This window comes from Salvelinus sp. IW2-2015, unplaced genomic scaffold (assembly GCF_002910315.2).
Source record: "Salvelinus sp. IW2-2015 unplaced genomic scaffold, ASM291031v2 Un_scaffold1436, whole genome shotgun sequence".
Taxonomy (NCBI): domain Eukaryota; kingdom Metazoa; phylum Chordata; class Actinopteri; order Salmoniformes; family Salmonidae; genus Salvelinus; species Salvelinus sp. IW2-2015.
This window is the reverse complement of record NW_019942906.1, coordinates 407688-427990: the sequence shown is the minus strand read 5'-3', so window position 1 is coordinate 427990 and position 20303 is coordinate 407688. Positions and strand designations below refer to the sequence as shown.

The 20303-nt window shown below is 42.7% G+C and overlaps 1 protein-coding gene across 1 annotated transcript in view; it reads right to left on the bottom strand.

Annotated features, from left to right (window-relative positions):
- Positions 1–14564, bottom strand: part of LOC112070827 (glutaminase kidney isoform, mitochondrial) — a 29265-nt gene extending 14701 nt beyond the window's left edge. The window contains exons 1-3 of the mRNA XM_024138276.2: positions 13925–14564; positions 10375–10462; positions 1338–1459 (exon numbers count right to left, since the gene is read on the bottom strand). Of these exons, the coding sequence (XP_023994044.1) occupies positions 1338–1459; positions 10375–10462; positions 13925–14139 (425 nt within the window). The 5' untranslated portion in view covers positions 14140–14564. The remainder of the gene's footprint in view (positions 1–1337; positions 1460–10374; positions 10463–13924) is intronic.
- Between the last annotated feature and the right edge of the window lie 5739 nt (positions 14565–20303).

The window sequence follows — 20303 nt, the reverse complement described above, 5'->3', positions numbered from 1 at the left end:
TCTGTATAACTTAGCTTGTTATCAATGTGTGTCCCTTGGTATTTTAAACACTCAACCACCTCCACTGGTTGGTCGTTCAGAGAGAGTGGTTGGGACATTGGTAAGAATGGTAGCCCTTTTCACTCACAGCTCCTATCATCCTGTATACGGGTTGAAAACGATTTTGCCATCGATAAGCACCTAAYTTGGAACCCAGCGGCTGTACAGTAAAATACTATACATGACGTCAGAGCTGTACGGGTTTTGACTGAGAGCAGTTCTAAACTTGAGCACCGCGCACAACAAAAAGATTCCCCCATCCCTCCCGCTAATTGGGCTACTTTTGCACCTTTGTTGTCGTCTGAATGAGGGAAATGCTGTAAACACAGAGGAGTCGATGGGTTCTGAAAGATGAGATTTCAATAAATGTCACACAAGCAAACCGCACACCCACGGGTCCAAATCTACGCTTCACGTTTCTATATTTGAAAACATGTCATTTACAGTATCAACGTTTAGGATTGCTGTGTTTGATCCACAGTTACAAGGATGACATGCGTTGCACCCTGGACAGAATGAGCCTGCATTTGTCGTATTGTGAAGAAGATTTGCAGCAGAACACACACTTAAATGCATGCCATTCTATGCAAACCAAAAAATTACAATCTGTTAGTCTGAAGTGCCGTTTAAAAGCCGAACCATGTATGATCATATTTAATAATTTTGCTAGCCATGTTGGCACTAGAATAAGCTTTCAAATTATTCCCACCTGACCCAGATTGCGATTTCAAATGGACCGTGTTTTGGATTGTGTAAACAACAACAGTAATCGTGTGAGGGTGGGGACGCAGGGCTGTATTACAAATAAAAAAGTACAAGTGTGCTGGATTCCGTTCCTCAATGGCAAAGCTAGGAGAGCTCCAAACAAGCACCGTATAGTTTAAGGCTCTTTCCTTGAGTCATAAAAGTGCATTGAAACGACTAAGGAACTGTGTAAAGTTTGGAGAGGTGTGTGGCCACACCAGTTAGACCTTTCACTCAAACCCTTGTCATCTTTTTTTTTCTTATCTTGCACATACTTCAACATGTATGTTACTGAATGTATCTAAAGTATTTTGTTATTGACAAATGCTGTGAAAAGTACCGTAAATGTCATTTTGGGGATTCAGTCTTGTGTTGTGTCCTCATCTTTGGTCTGATCATTTCCCCATAATCTCCAAAGTGTTCTCTTTCAATTTCATGCATATTCTTATTATATTTCTTCTGTTAGAATTTTTTTAAATTTGGCCCTATCCATATAGGCCAATTTCCACAAGTGTAAGGGGTTAACGTGAAAATAGAGCAGTGAAATTGCTCACTTCCTGAAGAGTTTCTGGTCCATCATGACTGTTCCGGCAGAGTCCTGCATTGACTGGCGCAGTTGACGCATACAGTCACTCAGCCTGGGATCCGATGTCAATAAACCTGTGCTCCTCAACGCCTGGAAGAAGGAGAAAGGAACATTTACAAAAGGAGAGTGAGAAAGAGAGACAATTAGACCGAGAGAAATGAGAAAGAAATGAGAAGGGAGAGGGGGGTGGGGGAAAGGGGAATGGGGTTGTGGTGAGCTGATCAACACTGATACAGCATCTCTAGGGTAGGGAGGTCCATATTTGAGCCCTCTCAGTAGACTGCTGAGCTAACCCCCATGCTGGTCCTGCAGATGCTGGGCCTAATAGAGTAGATATGTATTTGTACATAATGATAAGGGCATGTGTAGGACATTAAAAGGTTAATAATAATATAATTACTTTTATTTCGTTTTAGAGAAAACTGAGGATATACAGGACTACCATAATTGTTTTAGTGTGTCATATTCAATACCTGAATTGGAACAAACCCTGTTTCCCATTAAGTGAGCAGCCACAAGTGTTCAAGCAGTCCTGTAAACGACTCTGTAAAGGAGCAAGGAACATACTGTACCTACTGTATTGGAATCAGTGGTGTAGAGGTTTTTGTTGCCCACCTTTGGCGGAAAAATGCATTAAACGTATAGGGAGCGTGACTTTTTTCACCGCAACCAGCGATCAGAGTTTATCCACCTACTTTCTTTATTTTTTACCATTACACCACTGATTGAAATCCCTCCCCTAAGCCAACTTCAAGTCATTCTGACAGCTATAGGCAACAAGTGTGCCTATTTCTGGGAAATCATATGCAGTGACAGCAGACTTGCCTCATGGGAGGGTCCAGGAGGTTATTTTCAAGCCTGTGTGTCTGATCAATGCATTAATGAGCAACACACACTGCTTGACTGAACTGTTGTGTTTAGTTATCGCATGTCAATACTTCACATCAGGCAGTGGCTTTCATGAGAGGCTGATATCATATTCAGACATACTGTATAGGACAGCAACATTCAAAGCTATATTGACCGGGGGAAGTACAGTGTATCTGTAATTTCTGGCAGAAGAAATGATGACAAAATTGTAAAGCTATTGAGATGTTGAATGAGAGAAAGTACTTCAATGAAACTAGTTAAAAAACAGAATTGTTGGCCTCCCGAGTAGCACAGCGGTCTAAGGCACTGCATCGCGGTGTTTGTGCGTCACTACAGCCTGGGGTTGTAGTGACGGGCTGTGTCATTATCGTCTGTGACCGGGAGTCCCACAGACGGCGCACAATTGGCCCAGCATCGTCCGGGTTAGGAGATTGTTTGGGGGAGGGGGGCTTTACTTGGCTTATCGCGCTCTAGCGACTCCTTGTGGTGGGCCGGGCGCCTGCAGGCTGACTTCGGTTGTCAGTTGATGGTGTTTCCACTGACACATTGGTGCTGCTGGTTTTCGGGTTAAGCGAGCAGGTGTTAAGAAGCGCGGCTTGGCGGGTCATGTTTCAATGACTCGACCTTCGCCTCTCCCGAGCCCATTCATGGAATTGCAGCGATGAGACAAGGTCATAATCACGAAATTGGGGAGAAAAGGGGGGGGGTTATTCAGTAACCACAGCTACAGTTCAGTGACAGTCCTTTCAGATCACTGTGTGTTACAGCCAACTCCTCTGCCGTGTCACTGTTCCCTGTCATYCCAAACATATTTTATTTTATTTATTTATTTTATTTCACCTTTATTTAACCAGGTAGGCAAGTTGAGAACAAGTTCTCATTTACAATTGCGACCTGGCCAAGATAAAGCAAAGCAGTTCAGACCATAAACAAGCAACAGCATGTTAACACACAGGGTGAGTAATAACCAGAACATACGTCCAACATAACAGTAATTCAGTAGAAAAATAAGTCTATATACACATGTGAGCAAATGGGTGAAGATAAGGGAGGTAAAAGGCAAAAAAAGAGGCCATGGAGATGGCGAAGGTAAATACAATAAGCAACACTAAAGCACGGAAGGGTAACAGACTTAGCAGTGCAAGAACTGTGCAACGTAGAAATATAAAAATGGGTGTTCAAAGAGAAGCAAAAACTAAATACACAATAACGATAAGCGGACGCCAGGGCTAAAGAGTTGGTTTGGCGCTACAGAAAACATTCAAGAAATGCCTAGTTACACGTGCAAGCCGTAACCTCAGGAAGTGCACCGAACAGCATTGATAGCTACAAGAATAAAGCATGAGAGGGACCGGAGGCCGGAGAAGATATAGTGTCGTCCCAAAGTCTTATCAAGATTGTTTCAGTGCTGGTATCGTCGAGTGGTACCTCCCAAGTCCATCATGGCCCAGGGCCAGCATTAGAAACTGCGAAGGAGACGAACGGCCCAAGACAAGGAGAGAATTGGCTTCTGCCGCGGTGGACCAGAGAGGAACTACGACTCGCATGGAGTGCATCTTGCTTACACCGCCGCTGGGTGCCCTGCTAATAGCTCACGTGGAGCTGCAGTCGAGAGCGGCTGAGGCTAAGGGGGACTTATTACCTAGCCAGGGTACCTTGATAGATAGAGCTCTGGATCAGTGGGTTTGGCGTCGAGTTATGATAGAGGGGCCAAGCCAAACGAGAGCGCTACAATAGTCGCAGGCTGGATGGACCAGAGATAATAAGTGGGGCTTTGTGACAAAGACGAAATGGCACTGCGTGAAGACCTGCATCCAATTTATTGAGTAGAAGGTATTGGACGCTATTTGTCAGTAAACTGACATCCGCCGATCGTTCGAGGATACGGTAGAGGATGGCCGTTTTTACGAGTGTGCTATGTCTTCGGTGCAAGCAATGAGCTGGAACTGGATGCTTTCGTTGCGAAATAAGGCAGCCCATTACCCTAGAATTATAAAGCTTTGGCGATGTGGAGATGCTTTAATCGAATAGAATGAGATACTGGAAGGAGAGTCTACAAGCTAAGTGACACTAGACCGACGCTAATGAGTATGAATAGTCGTCAGACAGTAACGATTAGAGAGAGAGTCAGAGAACATCAACAGAGTATCCGGAGATCTAGAACGCGACGAGTGGGAGAATGATGAACGAAGCGCGACAGAGTGGCAGGTGCAGGCGAGCGACTCAGGTCTAAGAGCATGAGGAGCGTTATGTATTATTTTTCACTACTTTAAGAGCAGTTGGAGATCACGGAAGGAGTGTATGTTGGCATTGGAGTGTTGTATGGAGGGGTTGTGAACACAGTGTCCAAAGAAGGGCCAGAAGTATACAGAATGGTGTCGTCTGCGTAGAGGTTGGGATCAGGTGTCCAACCGAGCAACAAGAAGATACAGCCAAGCAGAACGAGCGAACAGTCAATGAGGAGGAGAGTAAATAAATCAGAAGAAGAGGCAGTCCAGCCAAACGAAGGTGAAAAGCACAGATGAGCAACATGACCATAGCAGAACCTAAAGGGCAGCACGGCCACGAACGAGAACTTAACGCAGGGACACATCCGAAGTGCTGAGACACACTGAACTCCATCACATGAGTAATATTGGTCATTGCTTAATCCCTCTTATTTCTTCATACAACCCTCACAAGGCGGGAAGGCTCAGGGCAACGAGCGCCGAGAGACGAGAGAGATATCTACTACTTAGCCACTACAGACTGCAATAGGCACTATGACACAGGTCACTGAATACGCTGCAACAGTATTGTTCTCAGTATATCGACATGGACGTATAAAGATATCGTTTAGGACCTTTAGCGTGGCTGAGGTGCAACCATGACGCCTCTGAAACCAGATTGCATACGCGAGAAGGTCGGGCTAGCGAAGAGGATGGGAACTGGAAGAAATGGAGATGAAAGACGGGCGGTTGCGACTTGGCTTGTCAGAATAAGAACCTCGAGAAGGAGGCGGTGAAGGATACAGATGATAGTACTAAGTATCAGCCATATGAGCGTCAAATGAGCTGCTCGTCCCCCTCTGGAGAGAGGAGGGGGATGACCGCAGCTGCTTTCCAATCTTTGGTAATCTCAGACTACACGAAAGGGAGGTTGAACAGGCTAGTAATAGGGGTTGCAACAATTTCGGCAGATAACTTTAGAAAGAAAGGGTCCAGATTGTCTAGCCCGGCTGATTTGTAGGGGTCCAGATTTTGCAGCTCTTTCAGAACATCAGCTGACTGGATTTGGGAGAAGGAGAAATGGGGAAGGCTTGGGCGAGTTGCTGTGGGGGGGTGCAGTGCTGTTGACCGGGGTATATAGCATAACATGACAACAAATGGCAGATCTCCCTCGTCTAAACTGGCAGATCAATCTAAGGTCAAAGCAGACGTCATCATGATGTAAGTATATCAAGCATTGCATCATAATGAAATACAAGGTGGTAAGACATGTCGGTATGTGACACGCACACAAAGATAATACAGTGCTCAGAGAGGAAGAGGCAAAGCGAGAGGCTTGACTCTGCCCCAAAATCTGTCAGCATGAAAAAAACTGCGAGAAGCAGAGAAAGTGCAGCCTGTCGGCTCACAGTATATTCTTCCGCTGCTCTGTCGCACGCTACATACTACAGTCGCGACTGCCATCATAAAAGTTGTTTGTGGGGATGAGTGGCCCGAGGGGTGTTGTACAAAACAAAGTCATCAGCGATTGGATCGTCTCTAACCAATTAGAGTATCAAAGCCAATGACGAATTTTCAAACTGACGCTTTACTCACATGTTCTGGCTCTGGCCCAACCCATCGGGTTCTGGACCTAGACTAGCTGGCCTAGCTAACTTTAGCCACAACATATTGGAATTTGTGTAATGTACACGAATGTGTTATGAAGAAAGAAAATTGTGTAATACGCATGAAATGCGTTGTGATGAAAATCGCATAATACAAATGAAAAATGTAACTTTTCGTGTGCCTGTCACGAATTTCAAATAAATAATTTGTGTCTATTTCACAATAAACTGTGATAATGTTTTGCATCCTTTCCCAGGTATTTTACAGCTTATTTCTAGCATAAAGCATAGCTAGCTGACCAAAGCACGGTTACAGATCACTTTATATAATCGGAAACCGTTTTTATTTTCTTCAAAATCTTAAGCTAACAAGGGGTAGGCCTGTGCAATACCCTCTCATACCTCRTCAATTCGAGTCTTGGATTTAACTTAACAGCCATTCACTGACACGGAGCTAAGCTATTTAAAGAGTACATGGTGGGTGYAGGAATTACGAATATAGCAGCCTATTGCCTAATTTCATCTGTCAAACCTCATCTGTCAAACCTCTTCAATAGGAAGAAATAGGCTCCAACACAAAGCCCCCTTGTTGTTAGTAAAGTCTAATTAAAATGAAGACGTTGAAATGAATTATGCCTACTATAATTTGTCTACTTTCAGCACCAWGAACTGTCCATTTCCCATTGATTATGCTGTGGCTGCTGCTTCAAGTTTCAGCACCACAACGTCATTTACTCGAATCTGGTATTACTGTGAGGTAAATAACTCTGCTAAATACATCATGGGCAAGAAACATTGTTTTTAATAAAAATAAATTATAGTAGTAGCAAGCTACCAAAGTTGACCTCCGGTCCTCCTCGCCTTCGCTCTCTGCTTCTCAAACAGAAGAGAACATAGGCTATAAGGCTAGTCCGCTCACAAGATAATAATTCATTCATTCATTCGGAAGAAGCCTTTGACTCTCCTCCTGAGCTGCCACCGTAGCCCTGCACAGCACAGCCATTGGTTTGGCAGCACAGACAAACAGTTTGACCAGCAAGAGCAGAGCAGGCCGGGGCTCAGTGTTGGAATATCCATTGCAGTGTGTAATGCAGCATAGTTTTATTTAGAACATCCCAGCTATCTTAGAAATATAACTTTGCTCTGTGCTTCTCCGAGCATGCACTTCATAGCCTATAGGCTATGGATCATTTGATTGAGAGCACACTAAATGGCCTATAGGCACGCTTGATATTGCGCGCCTAGTGGAGATTCAGAAATGAGGGGCGGCATCGGACACACATCAATACATAGCCTAATAAGCAACTAATTCTAAAACACAGAGAAATATAGAAATTTCATCAATTAAAAATGACATGTCCCTTCCCTGGACTGGATTTAAAAAAATAATAAACACTACCCATGACTGAAATTGAAAAAGCATGACCCTCACCCKTTTTCCTCCAGGTACCCATTCTGTASATTTGGAACCATCCCTAAGGATAATTTAGTTGCTAATGGCAGCCTGCCGTACCCCGGTSGGCCATCAACTTGATATTCTCAATGAATGGTGGCAGCACTGGGCTGTCACTTCCTGGAGTAGCTCAAACTGCACTCTATGTCTCCATGAGACACCATCTTAAAAGGTCCAATGCAGCCGTAATCTCAATATCAAATCATTTCTYGGTAACAATTAAGTWCCTTACTGTGCTTGTTTTCAAAAAAGAATTAAAAATAGRTTCTTAGCAAAMAATTTAGCTAGGACTGTCTGMGAGTGGTTCATCGTGTGTAAGGGAAAACTGAAAACTAGTTGTTAAGCCATGATGATGATTCAAAGGTCATGAGACAATGGCCTGTCAAATATCACGCCGTGCCACAACACCACCCAGTCTTTWAATAGACCCCGGTACCCTGTACTGTTCAGAGTTCATTTGAATATGCATATGAGGGGCACCAAGAAAGGCTCCGAAGGTATGAATTATGGTYTAAAASCACTGGGAGGGGACACTGGACACAGAGTCTCTTCACACATCGTAAAAAGTTCAGCATGCATGGTGCTATGGATGACTGTGCTTGTTTGACTTTTTCACCAACTGAGCTGAGACTTCTAMGATGTTCTAAATCAGGGGATGGGCAACTCCAGTCCTCGGGGGCCTGATTGGTGTCACACTTCTCGCCCCAGCTAAAACAACTAATAATGCAATTCGTTTAATCAGCTGTGTTTGCTAGMGATGGGGAAAAGTGTGACAGCACTCCGGTCCCCGAAGACTGGAGTTGCCCATCCCTGTTCTAAATTGTGTCGTAAAAGCCCTGGGAGGGAACACAGCAGGTGTTTCTCAGTATGCATACTTCCGCGCTCCACACTCTCATGCTCCGAGTTCGAGGAAGTTCTCTTGAGTACGTTCTGGTGAAGACACGAGTGTGGAGAGCGCATAGAAATGTACATTTGAGAAGCACTGCGCACTCCCCTGCTACTGCGTTCCCTTTGGCCACCACACACAAAACAAGACGCACTACATCTGATCCTGAGCACCGCACGCGACGAGAAGACACCTCCATCCCTCCCGCGAATTGGGAAACTTTTGCAAATGTTTTGTTGTCCGAGTGAGGGAAATGCTGTACATTTTGAGTGCTCTATGTATTTCTTTGAAAGATGAGTCGTTGATCATTACAATCAATACCGCTTTGATGTCATACAAGCAAGCCAAACACCCATGAGTCCAAATGTGCACTTCACATTTCCATATCATAAAAGCCCATGTCATACTGTATACAGTGTTTATGATCATCACCTATGTTTGATGTACAGTTGACATGGCGTCATACCCTGGGTTGTTCTGAACAGAAATTGCCTGTTGTCTATTGTGTAAAAAAAATAAAAAAAATATTAGAAATAAAAACCGCAGTGGAACAAGCACCTGAATGCACTCCTGATTCCATGTGGACCAAAATTACGATCTGTTTCTCTGTTTTGCCTTGTGAAAGCCTAACACTGTGAAATCATATTTTACAACTTAACTAGTCATGTTGGCAATCGAACAAGCTTTCAAATGATGCCCACCTGACCCTGATTGTGATTTATAATGGACCGTTTTTGGATTGCCTAAACAACGACAGTAATTGTGTGAGGGTGAGGATGCAGGGCTGTGTTCCAAACAAAACAACTACASGTGTGCTTGCTCTAGTTCCTCAACGGCACAGCTAGGAGAGCTTCAAAAAGTACCTTGTAGTTGAAGACTCTACTTTGTGTCATAAAAGTGCATTGAAATAGCTTAGGAWCTGTGCACACTTTGGAGAGGTGTGTGGCCACATGGAGACACCAGTCAGTCCTCTCACCCAAACCTTTGTAATTTATTTGTCTTAAGTTGCACCTACGTCACATTTTCCAGGAATATTCTTATCATGTTACTGAATGTATCCAGAGCAGGGGTGTCWAACTCATTTTYCTCCGGGGGCCACATTCAGTCTTCAACAAGGTCCAGAGGGCCGCACTGAAAATGTGTTATATTTCCTTGCTGTCAAAATGTGCTAATAATAGTCCCATAACCATAGCTTAGGGAATTATCGATGCGACCTGACTGTCTAGTGATTATTAGTGAGCTGGACAGTCAAGAAACTGTATGAATATAGGCACATTATTATTTCTACAAAGTTTTGATTTGGTTTTAGTCATTTTAAAGTAAATTGAGTTCCCCCCCCAAAAAAATGTCTTTTGTGGCGAAAAGTACAGTAAATATAAAATGCACATAAAATCAACACTGTAATGCTTGGATTCATGTGTCAGCTGAACTGTTGTGTCCTCCACTTTGGTCTAATAATGTTCCCGCAATCTCCAAACGGTTCCCGTTCAATTGCTACAATGCTTATGCATTTCATATTTCTCCTGTAAGAAACATTTCAATTTTGCCCTATCCATAGAGGCCAATTGCCCCGAGTGTAAAGGGTTAAGAGAATTCACTTCTAGCCTAACAACAGCTACACCTGTCTATTAGTCATAAAGTTACATAAGGTGTTTCCTCAACACTTTTCAAACCTGAGCCTGGGCTGGTGATATGGTGTGATGGATTCCTGCCTTGGCTCGTCTTACACTTCCTGGGATTCCTTCGGTGTGCATTTAGCTKAAGTGAAAACAGCAAGCCTAAAGGCCGCAATGTGTTGTGGTACAGTACATGTTGGGTCAACTTTAAAAGGACGTCACAGAAAGCCGGAGTAGTTGTCAATATGATCAATGCGKATTCCAGCAAAAAAACTAAATAAATCGGTTAAATAATAAAAACACTGTATGGGTTYGTGTTGTTTGGTGGCACACAGTGAGGGTGGATGTGATGAGTTGGAGACTCACAGAGATGAACTGAGAGACAGGGATCATCTCTTTGCCCTCTGTAATGGTGTAGAAGAGAAGGTCCTCCATCCCAGAGATCAACCTGCTCCTGTGAAGACCAGACAACACAGTGCATCATGTCAATCAGTGGAGGCTGCTGAGGGGAGGACYACTCATAATAATGGCTGGAACGGAGCCAATGGAATGGCGATGTATTTAATACCATTCCCCTTTTTCCGCTCCAGCCATTACCACGTGCCTGTCCTCCCCTATTAAGGTCCCACCAACTTCCTGTGATGTCAATACTACTGTAGTTGTTTGGATGGAGTATTATTGGGAAGTTCGTTTGAAGTCCACTTTGTATGCATAACAAAATGTCTGAATCAAAAAATAATAGCTTAATTTCATTTTCTGTTGACGAGCCTAATTTGAACACAAAATCAGCAGTTATAGGGATGGTACTCTGAAAATATACCCTGAGTGTACAAAACATTAGGAACAGCTGCTCTCTCCCTGACATATAYACTGACCAGGTGAATACAAGGTGAAAGCTATGATCCCTTATTGATATCACTTGTTAAATCCACTTCAATCAGTGTAGATGAAGGGGAGGAGACAGGTTCAAGAAGGATTTTTAAGCCTTGAGACAATTGAGACACAGTTCATGATGCCGATTTGTGTCAAGAACTGCAACGCTGCTGGGTTTTTCACACTCAACAGTTGCCTGTGTGTATCAAGAATGGTCCACCACCCAAAGGACATCSAGCCAACTTGACACAACTGTGGGAAGCATTGGAGTCAACATGGGCCAGCGTCCCTGTGGAACGCTTTCGACAACTTGTAGAATCCACGCCCCGACCAATTGAGGCTGTTCTGAGGGAAAAATGGGGTGCAACTCAATATTAGGAAGGTGTTCCTAATGTTTTGTACACTCAGCGTGGTTTACCAAGCTACCGATTACTTCACACTGGAAGAAGTTAAGCTACCCTAAAGAAACATATAGTTACTTAACTAAAGTTACTTTGTAAAAGTAGTTCACTACATCCAAACTACGTCATGATACATTTTCATATCTAAAWCTGAAATGTCATAGACTACAAATTGCAAGAACAGATCACTCTGGAGTCAGACGTTAACAGAATGTGTCATTTAGCCTATTAAACACAAAAACTATGTTTCAAGTGAAAATTAGGCATGTCTGATGGCGAAAAAGAAAGGAAATATTGCCTACTTTAGCCATATTTCCTGTTCTTTTTGTAAAATGTAGTGTGTAGTTCCAGTAGTTAGCTACACCACTACATGGCAAAACAATGTATTACCTACTGGGCACGCACTGGTTGAATCAAGGTTGCTTCCACATTATTACAATGAAATGACGTTGAACCAATTGAATTGACGTCTATGCCCAGTGGGTAACTACTGAAAACACTACCAAGATTTGAATTTAGTTCAACTTCCACCACCAAGCTACAGCTACATTTATTGAAATGACTCGTTAAAGTACATACAGTTCACTGAAAATCAGTAACTCATTATTATAGGGTCCTTCCATTTGGTTTCAATCCCTTTTTATCCCCGCACCCCTTTAGATTTGAACAACACTTCCCATACATATTTGCTTATGGGAGAAGCGGTATGAAAGTGACCTGAATGCCAAAACATTTAGCTGATCGAGGTGCTCAAAGTTGACCTATTTTGCATGCCCCACCCTACCATGAGACGTCCATGTCTTCATCACTGGAAAAAYTAAACGGTTGAGTTTGATATCACTTAAAAGCTTWCAAAACAGGGTTGACAAACTATTTTAGAATTTCTTGAGTTGTAATTATTTTAATAACGATTACGTACTTTAAAAAAAAAATTTTTTACGGATAATTTTTTTATTTTGCTTTTCGACAATGTTATAGRTTAGACCCTATTTTACATCCTCTGAGGTGTTTGMGTTGTGCCRGCCATCGGTTGAGACACAGCATGCTCTTGAATAAGGGTGCAAGTCATTCAATCACAGAAACACAACTCATCGTGGAATATCATCATAAATGCAAATGTCTATTGTATTATCTATCTTTCTATGATTTCAATAGGTTTCCTATGGAGGATTGACAGTATAATTTAAAACAACTAATATTCCCATTCAATTCAACATCCTTTGATGTTTGGACCTCCAACCATCTTTGTGCTACCATTTTAAAGTTGAAATGTACATTTCATTCCCATTTCAGTCAATCAATCAAATGTATTTATAAAGCCCTTTTTAGATCAGCAGTTACACAAAGTGCTTATACAGAAACCGAGCCTAAAACCCCAGAGAGTACTCAATGGAGATGTAGAATCACGGTGGCTAGGAAAAACTKCCTAGAAAGTCAGGGAACCTAGGAAGAAACCTAGAGAGGAACCAGGCTACGGGTGGCCAGTCCTCTTCTGGCAGTGCCGGGTGGAGATTATAAGAGTACATAGCCATTAAATTATAAGAGTACATAGCCATTAAGGTCAGATCGTTCTTCAAGATGTTCAAACTTTCATAGATGACCAGCAGGGTCAAATAATAATCACAGTGGTTGTAGAGGGTGCAACAGGTCAGCACCTCAGGAGTAAATGTCAGTTGGCTTTTCATAGCCAGGCATACAGAAGTCGAGACAGCAACATGACACCCACCCTGTATTCAAGAGCATGCTGTGTCTTAACCGATGACGGACACAACACAAACACGCCGATTATGTKAAATAGGGTCTAAATTATAACATGCGAAAATTAGATTAATTTTGATAATTTAAATTAAAGGTTTAAAAATTACATGATTATATATGTTTGTCTTATGTTTCAATAAATTATTAAATAGTTTGACAACCCTGTTTGTAAGCTTTTAAATTATATCAAACTCGACTGTTAATCTTTTCCAGTGATGAAGACATGGKTGTCTCATGGTAGGTTAGTGTATGCAAAATGGGTCAACTTCGAGCACTTCCATTTTCGAAATGTTTTGGCATTCAGGTCCAAAAAGTTACTTTCTGTCCACTTTACCATGGGCWAATATGTATAGAAAGTTTCGTTCAAATCAAAAGGGGTGCGGTCAAAAAGTGATTTAAATTAAATGGAATGACCCTATAGGATCTCAACAGAAGAATATAATTTCACTCTTTGAGACAACTTGTCACTACTGTAGGCCAGGGTTCCCCAACTAAATTCAGATGTGGGCCGATTCTTTCTTGAGCAGATGGRCGGGGGGCTGGAACAATTATATAAATTGTTCCAGCTTGACATCAAGAAGCACAAAGATATAGACAAAAACATAATCATTTCAAACCTGTATTACATTAGGATACGATAACATATGTCTATATTTATGGGTGGGAATACATGGGGAAATATTTCCTTAATTAAAATTGATATCCGGGTGATTTTAAAGTATTGRATGTCCAACAATGAAAATGTATTTSAATAAATGGYMGTTTAAATAAAATCACGTGCTYGTCGAATTTGGCCTATGAGCCGCCAGTTGGGCAACCCTTCTGTAGGCACTGCATAGTCACATTATTCTACAGTACCAATTAGGGAAAGAGTATGTATTTACCTGCACTCTGCTTCGTCCATGTCATTGACAGCTTGATGATGGAAGGGTTGCTGACGCTGGCTGTGTGATGCTGCGCTTGTGCATAACAGCTGAGATTGTTGCTCGATCCTGGATAAGCCATTGCTGTCACTCCCAACCCGTGCGGAGTTGACAGCGTGTTTGAGCAGTTGTAAAACTCCCGCATTAGTAGTCCGCAGACGTTTCAGACAATGCATTATTAAAGGGGTGGATCGCAACCAAAAGAACAATACACTTAGAATATAATAAACACTGTAGAGGCATCAGATCTGTGTCCAGTGCTTCGTTCCTCGGAGGCTTTATGTCAGTTTTCACGCACGCGAGCGCGCTTGAGGACTTGATACTATCGCGTGGGGGGTGGAGTTGTGACTGGCAGAAGTTGGTCGACAGATGAAATGGGCCAGTGACCAATGACAAGTGAATCCAGAACGGGAAGATGGCTGTGCTGTTTCGGGATCCTTGGGACGTCCATAACCTAAACCTCAAACCTAACCTAAACCTAAACCCCTACCATTACCCTGACCTTTACATAACCCCAATCTTAACTCTTACCTGGGTAGAGCTGTCAACTTCAATGGGGTGACGTGAGAGTTTTACGTCCCGAGGATRCYGATTAGACTTTTRCCCGGMAAGAGGGTGAGAAATGTACGATCCATGGCACGGGTATGGGTATAATTRCAACTGCGTGATTCAGTGGCTAGGGGCACAGTACAAATCTAATTATAGGATACTTTTCTGAGCAATTTCTATGGAAAACATTGCCAAGACCTTTAAACACCTTGCTGTAAAATGTAATATGATCTAACCTTGTTACAACTGTTGAACAAGAAGTTGTAWTATCACCTGTGAATAAATGTGAATAAATAAATAATACAATTTCCACACAAAAAAAAGTGAATTCAACTGCTTACAATTTCATGGTTACATTGGCTATGGTGAAATGAAGCATYGCAATGGGCAGAGACGGCATTGGGAGATCTCCTAGTCATTGTAGCTTGTTGTAGCGACACCATATGGTTGTGTGTCACGTAGCATACATTGCTTTCAGAAAGTATTCTTGATTTATTCCACATTTTGTTGTGTTACAGCCTGAATTGAAAATGAATTACGTTGATTTTCTCCCCCATCTACACACAAATACCCCTCAATGACAAAGTGAAAACATGTTTTTAGACGTTTTTGCAAATGTAGGCTATTGAAAATGAAACACAGAAATATCTCATTTACATAAGTATTCCCAACCCTTTGCTATGACACTCCATATTGAGCTCACATTGTCGGTGCATCACATTGTCGTTGATAATCCTAGAGATGTCACTACAACTTGACTGGAGTCCACCTATGGCCAATTCAATTGTGTGCACTTAATTTACAAAGAAACGCACCTGTCTATATAAGATCCCACAGTTGACAGTGCATTTCAGAGCAGAAACTATACCATGAAGTCTAAGGAACTGCCAGTAGATCCCCGAGATAGAATTGTGATGAGGCATATATCTGTGGAAGGGTATAAAACAATTTCTAGAGTGTTGAAAGTTTCCAAGAGCACAGTGGTCTCCATCATTGGGAAATTGTAAAAATATGAAACTACCCAGACTGCCTTGAGCTGACCATCTGACCAAACAGGGCCTTGTCAGGGAGGTGATCAAGAACACAATGACCACTGACAGAACTACAGAGTTCCTTGGATGAGATGGAAACTACAGTTGTAACAATGTGTACTTTTATTTTATTAGGCAAGTCAGTTAGGAACAAATTCTTATTTACAATGACAGCCTAGGAACAATGGGTTTAACTGCCWTGTTCAGGGGCAGAACAACAGCTTTTTACCTTGTTAGCTCGGGGACTCAATCTAGCAACCTTTCAGTTACTGGCCCAACGCTCTAACCKCTAGGCTGCCTGCTGCCCCAGGAAATGAATGGGGAAAGAATGGGGTTTTGGGATAAACGCAGAAAGCGAGGTGTGAAGTTAACACACGCTTAGYAGATCTTAGACGTTTTGTTCAATGATGTAATATCAGTCAGTTATTCTCTGCGTTTATCCAGATACCCTCCAAAAAAACAACATCCAGTTCCCCATAGGCTTTGGCCAATGAGCCATGCAGGAGTTAGAGCCTAAAAAACACGTCATCACTGTTACTCTATTGTTTGTTTAAAGTAACAACCTGTCCCCCTATGCACAACCCTTTCAAATCCACAACCTTGAAAAACAGTAAATACACAACCGTTTTAAGATCAGTAGGGCAGGGCAGCTGGCGGTTTACATTTCTAGGCTGAGGCAACTCAATGCTGCTCCATAATAAACCTAGAAGACCTGTTCTGCTGTCTGTTTACGTCTCTGCCTGCAGGTGGCAGACTCACTCCAGACCTAGCACCTCACATCCGGGCTGTGTCACTGTCTGTGTGTCTGTTGTATCCATGAGAGGGCATCTCTCAGGGGTCCATCACGCGCAAGTACACTCTCTCTCTCGCACGCACGCGCACTCGCGCGCACACACACACGCACACACGCACACACACACGCACACACAGGCCCAGTGTTCCTACCCACAAGCCTCTGAGTGAGGGGACTGGCTTCCTGTCTTGTTCTTCAGTCTCTGTCTGGGCAGCCTGCCCACACATCGCTCCTCACCTCTCTGATCCTTCATGTGCTCAGTGTCTGTGTACAACACACTAACTGACCTTTTCTTCAGCATTATCAGCACACTGGTATAAATTAGCCTCTCCTGCTAAGGGGAAATTATTTGACTGGTTATGGGCTATTACAGTAAACATAAAATAATAGGAACCTACACTATCAACTTTTTCTCAAATCTTTAAACAGTTACAATGTGTACCTTATTGGATATCTATCTCTCATGTAGTATGAAAAACCTCACTAAGGAGAGGAATAACTTGGTGGATTACATTTACCAAGATTCTATCAAGAGGAGCTCACTTCAAGGCACTTCAAGGAATTCTTTCAGGAGACATTATTGTCATGCAGACAGTCAAGGCCCCCAATGGTCCCCAGACTCCCCATCCAAACGTCCTCGTAGTTGAAAAGTTCCTGCACCCACCCGTATAAGGTTACATGGGTTTTAGACTGTATAGTCTGTACAGCTGTTGGGTAGAATGCTATAGTATCCACTTCCAGATTGACTCTACGAGGTGACATAGCATTACCTGCATTACCAAATAAACGAGGCCTCTGGAGCCTTTGGATTTGCCTTTGGATTTGCCTCGCTAGGAATGTGACTGCTCCAAAGGGCCACACGCTAACCAATGGTCTCCCTACACTACCTCTCCCGGTTGTAGCTTCTCTGTTTTCAGGAGAAAATGTTTTCCATTCCTGAAGCCCATGAATGCCAGCTTTGTCCCCTCAGCCTCCATCTTGTGTGAGAAGCCCCCATGCCCCACCCACCCTGCCTGCACAAACTTAACTACCCCCCCGTCGTCTCACACAGGAAAATAAATATACCGGTTCCTGCTGCTTTGATTCAGCCTCAGTAGTCTGAGAGCCTGGATAAAGCCCTGGAGCTTAGAAGAACCTACAATGGACACTCAGTTTGAAAGACTTGGGGGTTGGAGATTCTGTGTTTGGACAGGATTATGGGTCAAAAAGTATTCTGGTGAAATATAGTAGTTAACAGACTCACCTAAAATGTCACCATGATATCCTGGATTTAGGAGAAACTGCTATATATTTCTGTTGGGTCCAAAGCTTGTCTGGGATTTCCTTCAGCAGTTCAGGGCGTCTCAAATAGTGGTATCTACCCGGCCAGGGTTGGGMAGTAACTGATAATATGTAATCAGTTACATGTAATCTGATTGCAAAAAAAAACGAACTGTAATCAATTACGTTACCAGCTAAAATATTCTAATCAGATTACAGATACTTTAGAAAAACTTCATGATTACTTCTTGGATTACTTTTAAATTCAGAAAGGATGTTTGCGGAACAAAATYCATTATGACACCTTTCTGTTTTTTCAATGACATTCAATTCAACATTGAAAAAAGGTGCAAATTTAAGTTTGTTCCACATGAGCGAGTCTGACCACAAGTTAGAAACCATTATGATGACACACCATATGTGTTTGATGGAACATTTTTGTTCCATCAAATGCCTGTTTAATGCCTGTTAAAGGGAAAGTAATCCAAAAGTAACGGAAAGTAATCAGGTTACGTTACTGAGTTTTGGTAATACAAAAGTCACGCTACAGATTACAATTTTGGACAAGTAACCTACTAGTAACTGTAATGGATTACATTTAGAAAGTAACCTACGCAACCTTGTACCCAGCTAATATCATTGGACGATTTCACACAAGCYCATATCAGAAAGTGCACACAACCCCAATATCACAACTACTTCATGAAGTGCTAAAGAAGATCAGGCTACTTCTCACTGGCATCTTTCTCCATTTACGCCGGCGTTCTCTGAGGAAGAGGGGATGTTGTTTGTTTTGTATTAATACTGAGGGTTTTGGCAGGACTTTTCAACATATTACCACAATCATGACTACGTCGGTTGGTGGAAATAAAAGTACAGGCTTTGTTGTTGGCAAAATCGTTCATATGCAGTATAAAGAAAAGTCTGCAAAAAGTTGGCGGTATGCTAAAATTGGCGGCAAAACGTCTTGGTTTGAAAGGTTTGTTTTTCTGACCCTCGCTAAACTCTCTTGGGTCTGAGAGGCATGCTTTCTACTTTGTAGGACAGAAGGTTAGAATGATGCTGGAAGAAAAGCCAATGAGGAACAAAGTGTCTGCGACGTCTTCATTTTATGCTTCTACTATCCAAAGGGAATTGCTACTCTCCAATCTCAACCTATCCTCTGCTTTCAATTTTAGATGACTTCTTAGATGTTCATTTGATATTGATCGTAGCGAAAGGAACATTTTAATTGTGTGCAGAGTGGTGAAACAAAACTCCCTAATTAGAGAATTGTAGAGATTTGATGCATCGTTCATTTCGCTTCTCAAATTAAAGAACACGGTCCATTATCCATCTACCACCCAGCGTGAATGGAATTCTTGCTCAATGCCAACCTTACTCTCTCCCACATTCATCCCCATAATGACACAGACATACAGGCCTTACAGTGCAAACAGGAACACGCACACACACGCACACAAACACACACACGCACACACACAAACAAGGCACACCGCTAAAGCAAGAGTAGCCAGACAGTTCTACCCAACTTCCACTGGAGGGAGTTTTTTCACCAAGAGATCTTTACACCAGAGATGTGCACTGAAACCCAAATATTCCACAGATTTTCCTCATTCTCTTCAGCAGAAGTTAGAGTTCCTCTAGTTAAACACAGTGCAATTGTACAGCGTTGAAAAAAATGTAGATTATATTCTATCACCTTTTTGGTCCCATGGTCTCTGTGTTATCTACTATTTGGTAATCTGGGTAAGCTATCCAATTTTACAAATGTTACCTCCTGCACCATTTATGAAATTATAATAGAAAATGGATACAAAAACAAATATATTTTATAGACTGAGAATGGCCTTGTCCTTTGCTCGACTTCCCCAGGTACGTTGAAGCAGCCCCCCCCCCCCCCCCCCCCCTCCTCTCTGTGTACTCAGCAAACCACAGCCACCCCTCCACAGCGGCCACCGTGCCGAAACCTAGACACCCTCTAGACCCCTGGAGCCTCTTTGCAGTCAAACAGTCCTGAATGATCAACCCCCCCCAACCCCTCCATCCTCCTACCTTCCCCACCATTCCTCAACCCCCCACCCACCATCCTCATCAAGCAGCGATCCCCACTGCCCTGCCATCTCACAGCATTCCGTGGGCCCAGCACACAGAGGCCTATTGTGTGCTCAGGGAGACGGAGGCAGCGTACATTCAGGGGAACGAGAGAAATGTCTAGAATGGACAGTTTTCTATCTCACATTAAGTTCTATGGACCTTGGCTACCATTGTGGAGGCGCAGTTCAATTGATCTATTGTTGTGATCATAAGGCATGGTACACTGAGAAATCCAGCAGAAGTAAAACCGTAAAACAGAACATTCCAAATAAGTCCCCAAGATGGCCGTCTAGTAGGCATGCATTTGAGTGATGCTTTCAGTGCAGATTGCAGATCTATGCACAGGTAACTGCCAAAATAATGGAGACACTTGAGTAAACGAGGGATACAAAATATATTGAAAGTAGGTGCTTCCACACAGTTGCGGTTTCCTGAGTTAATTAAGCAATTAACATCCCATCATGCTTAGGGCCATGTATAAAAATGCTGGGCAGGCCAATATTTTGGCAACCATGGCTATGCCCCAATATGATGACAACGACGCCATCACAGGGCATGAGTGGTCACTGAATGGTTTGATGAGCATGAAAACAATGTAAACCGTAGGCTA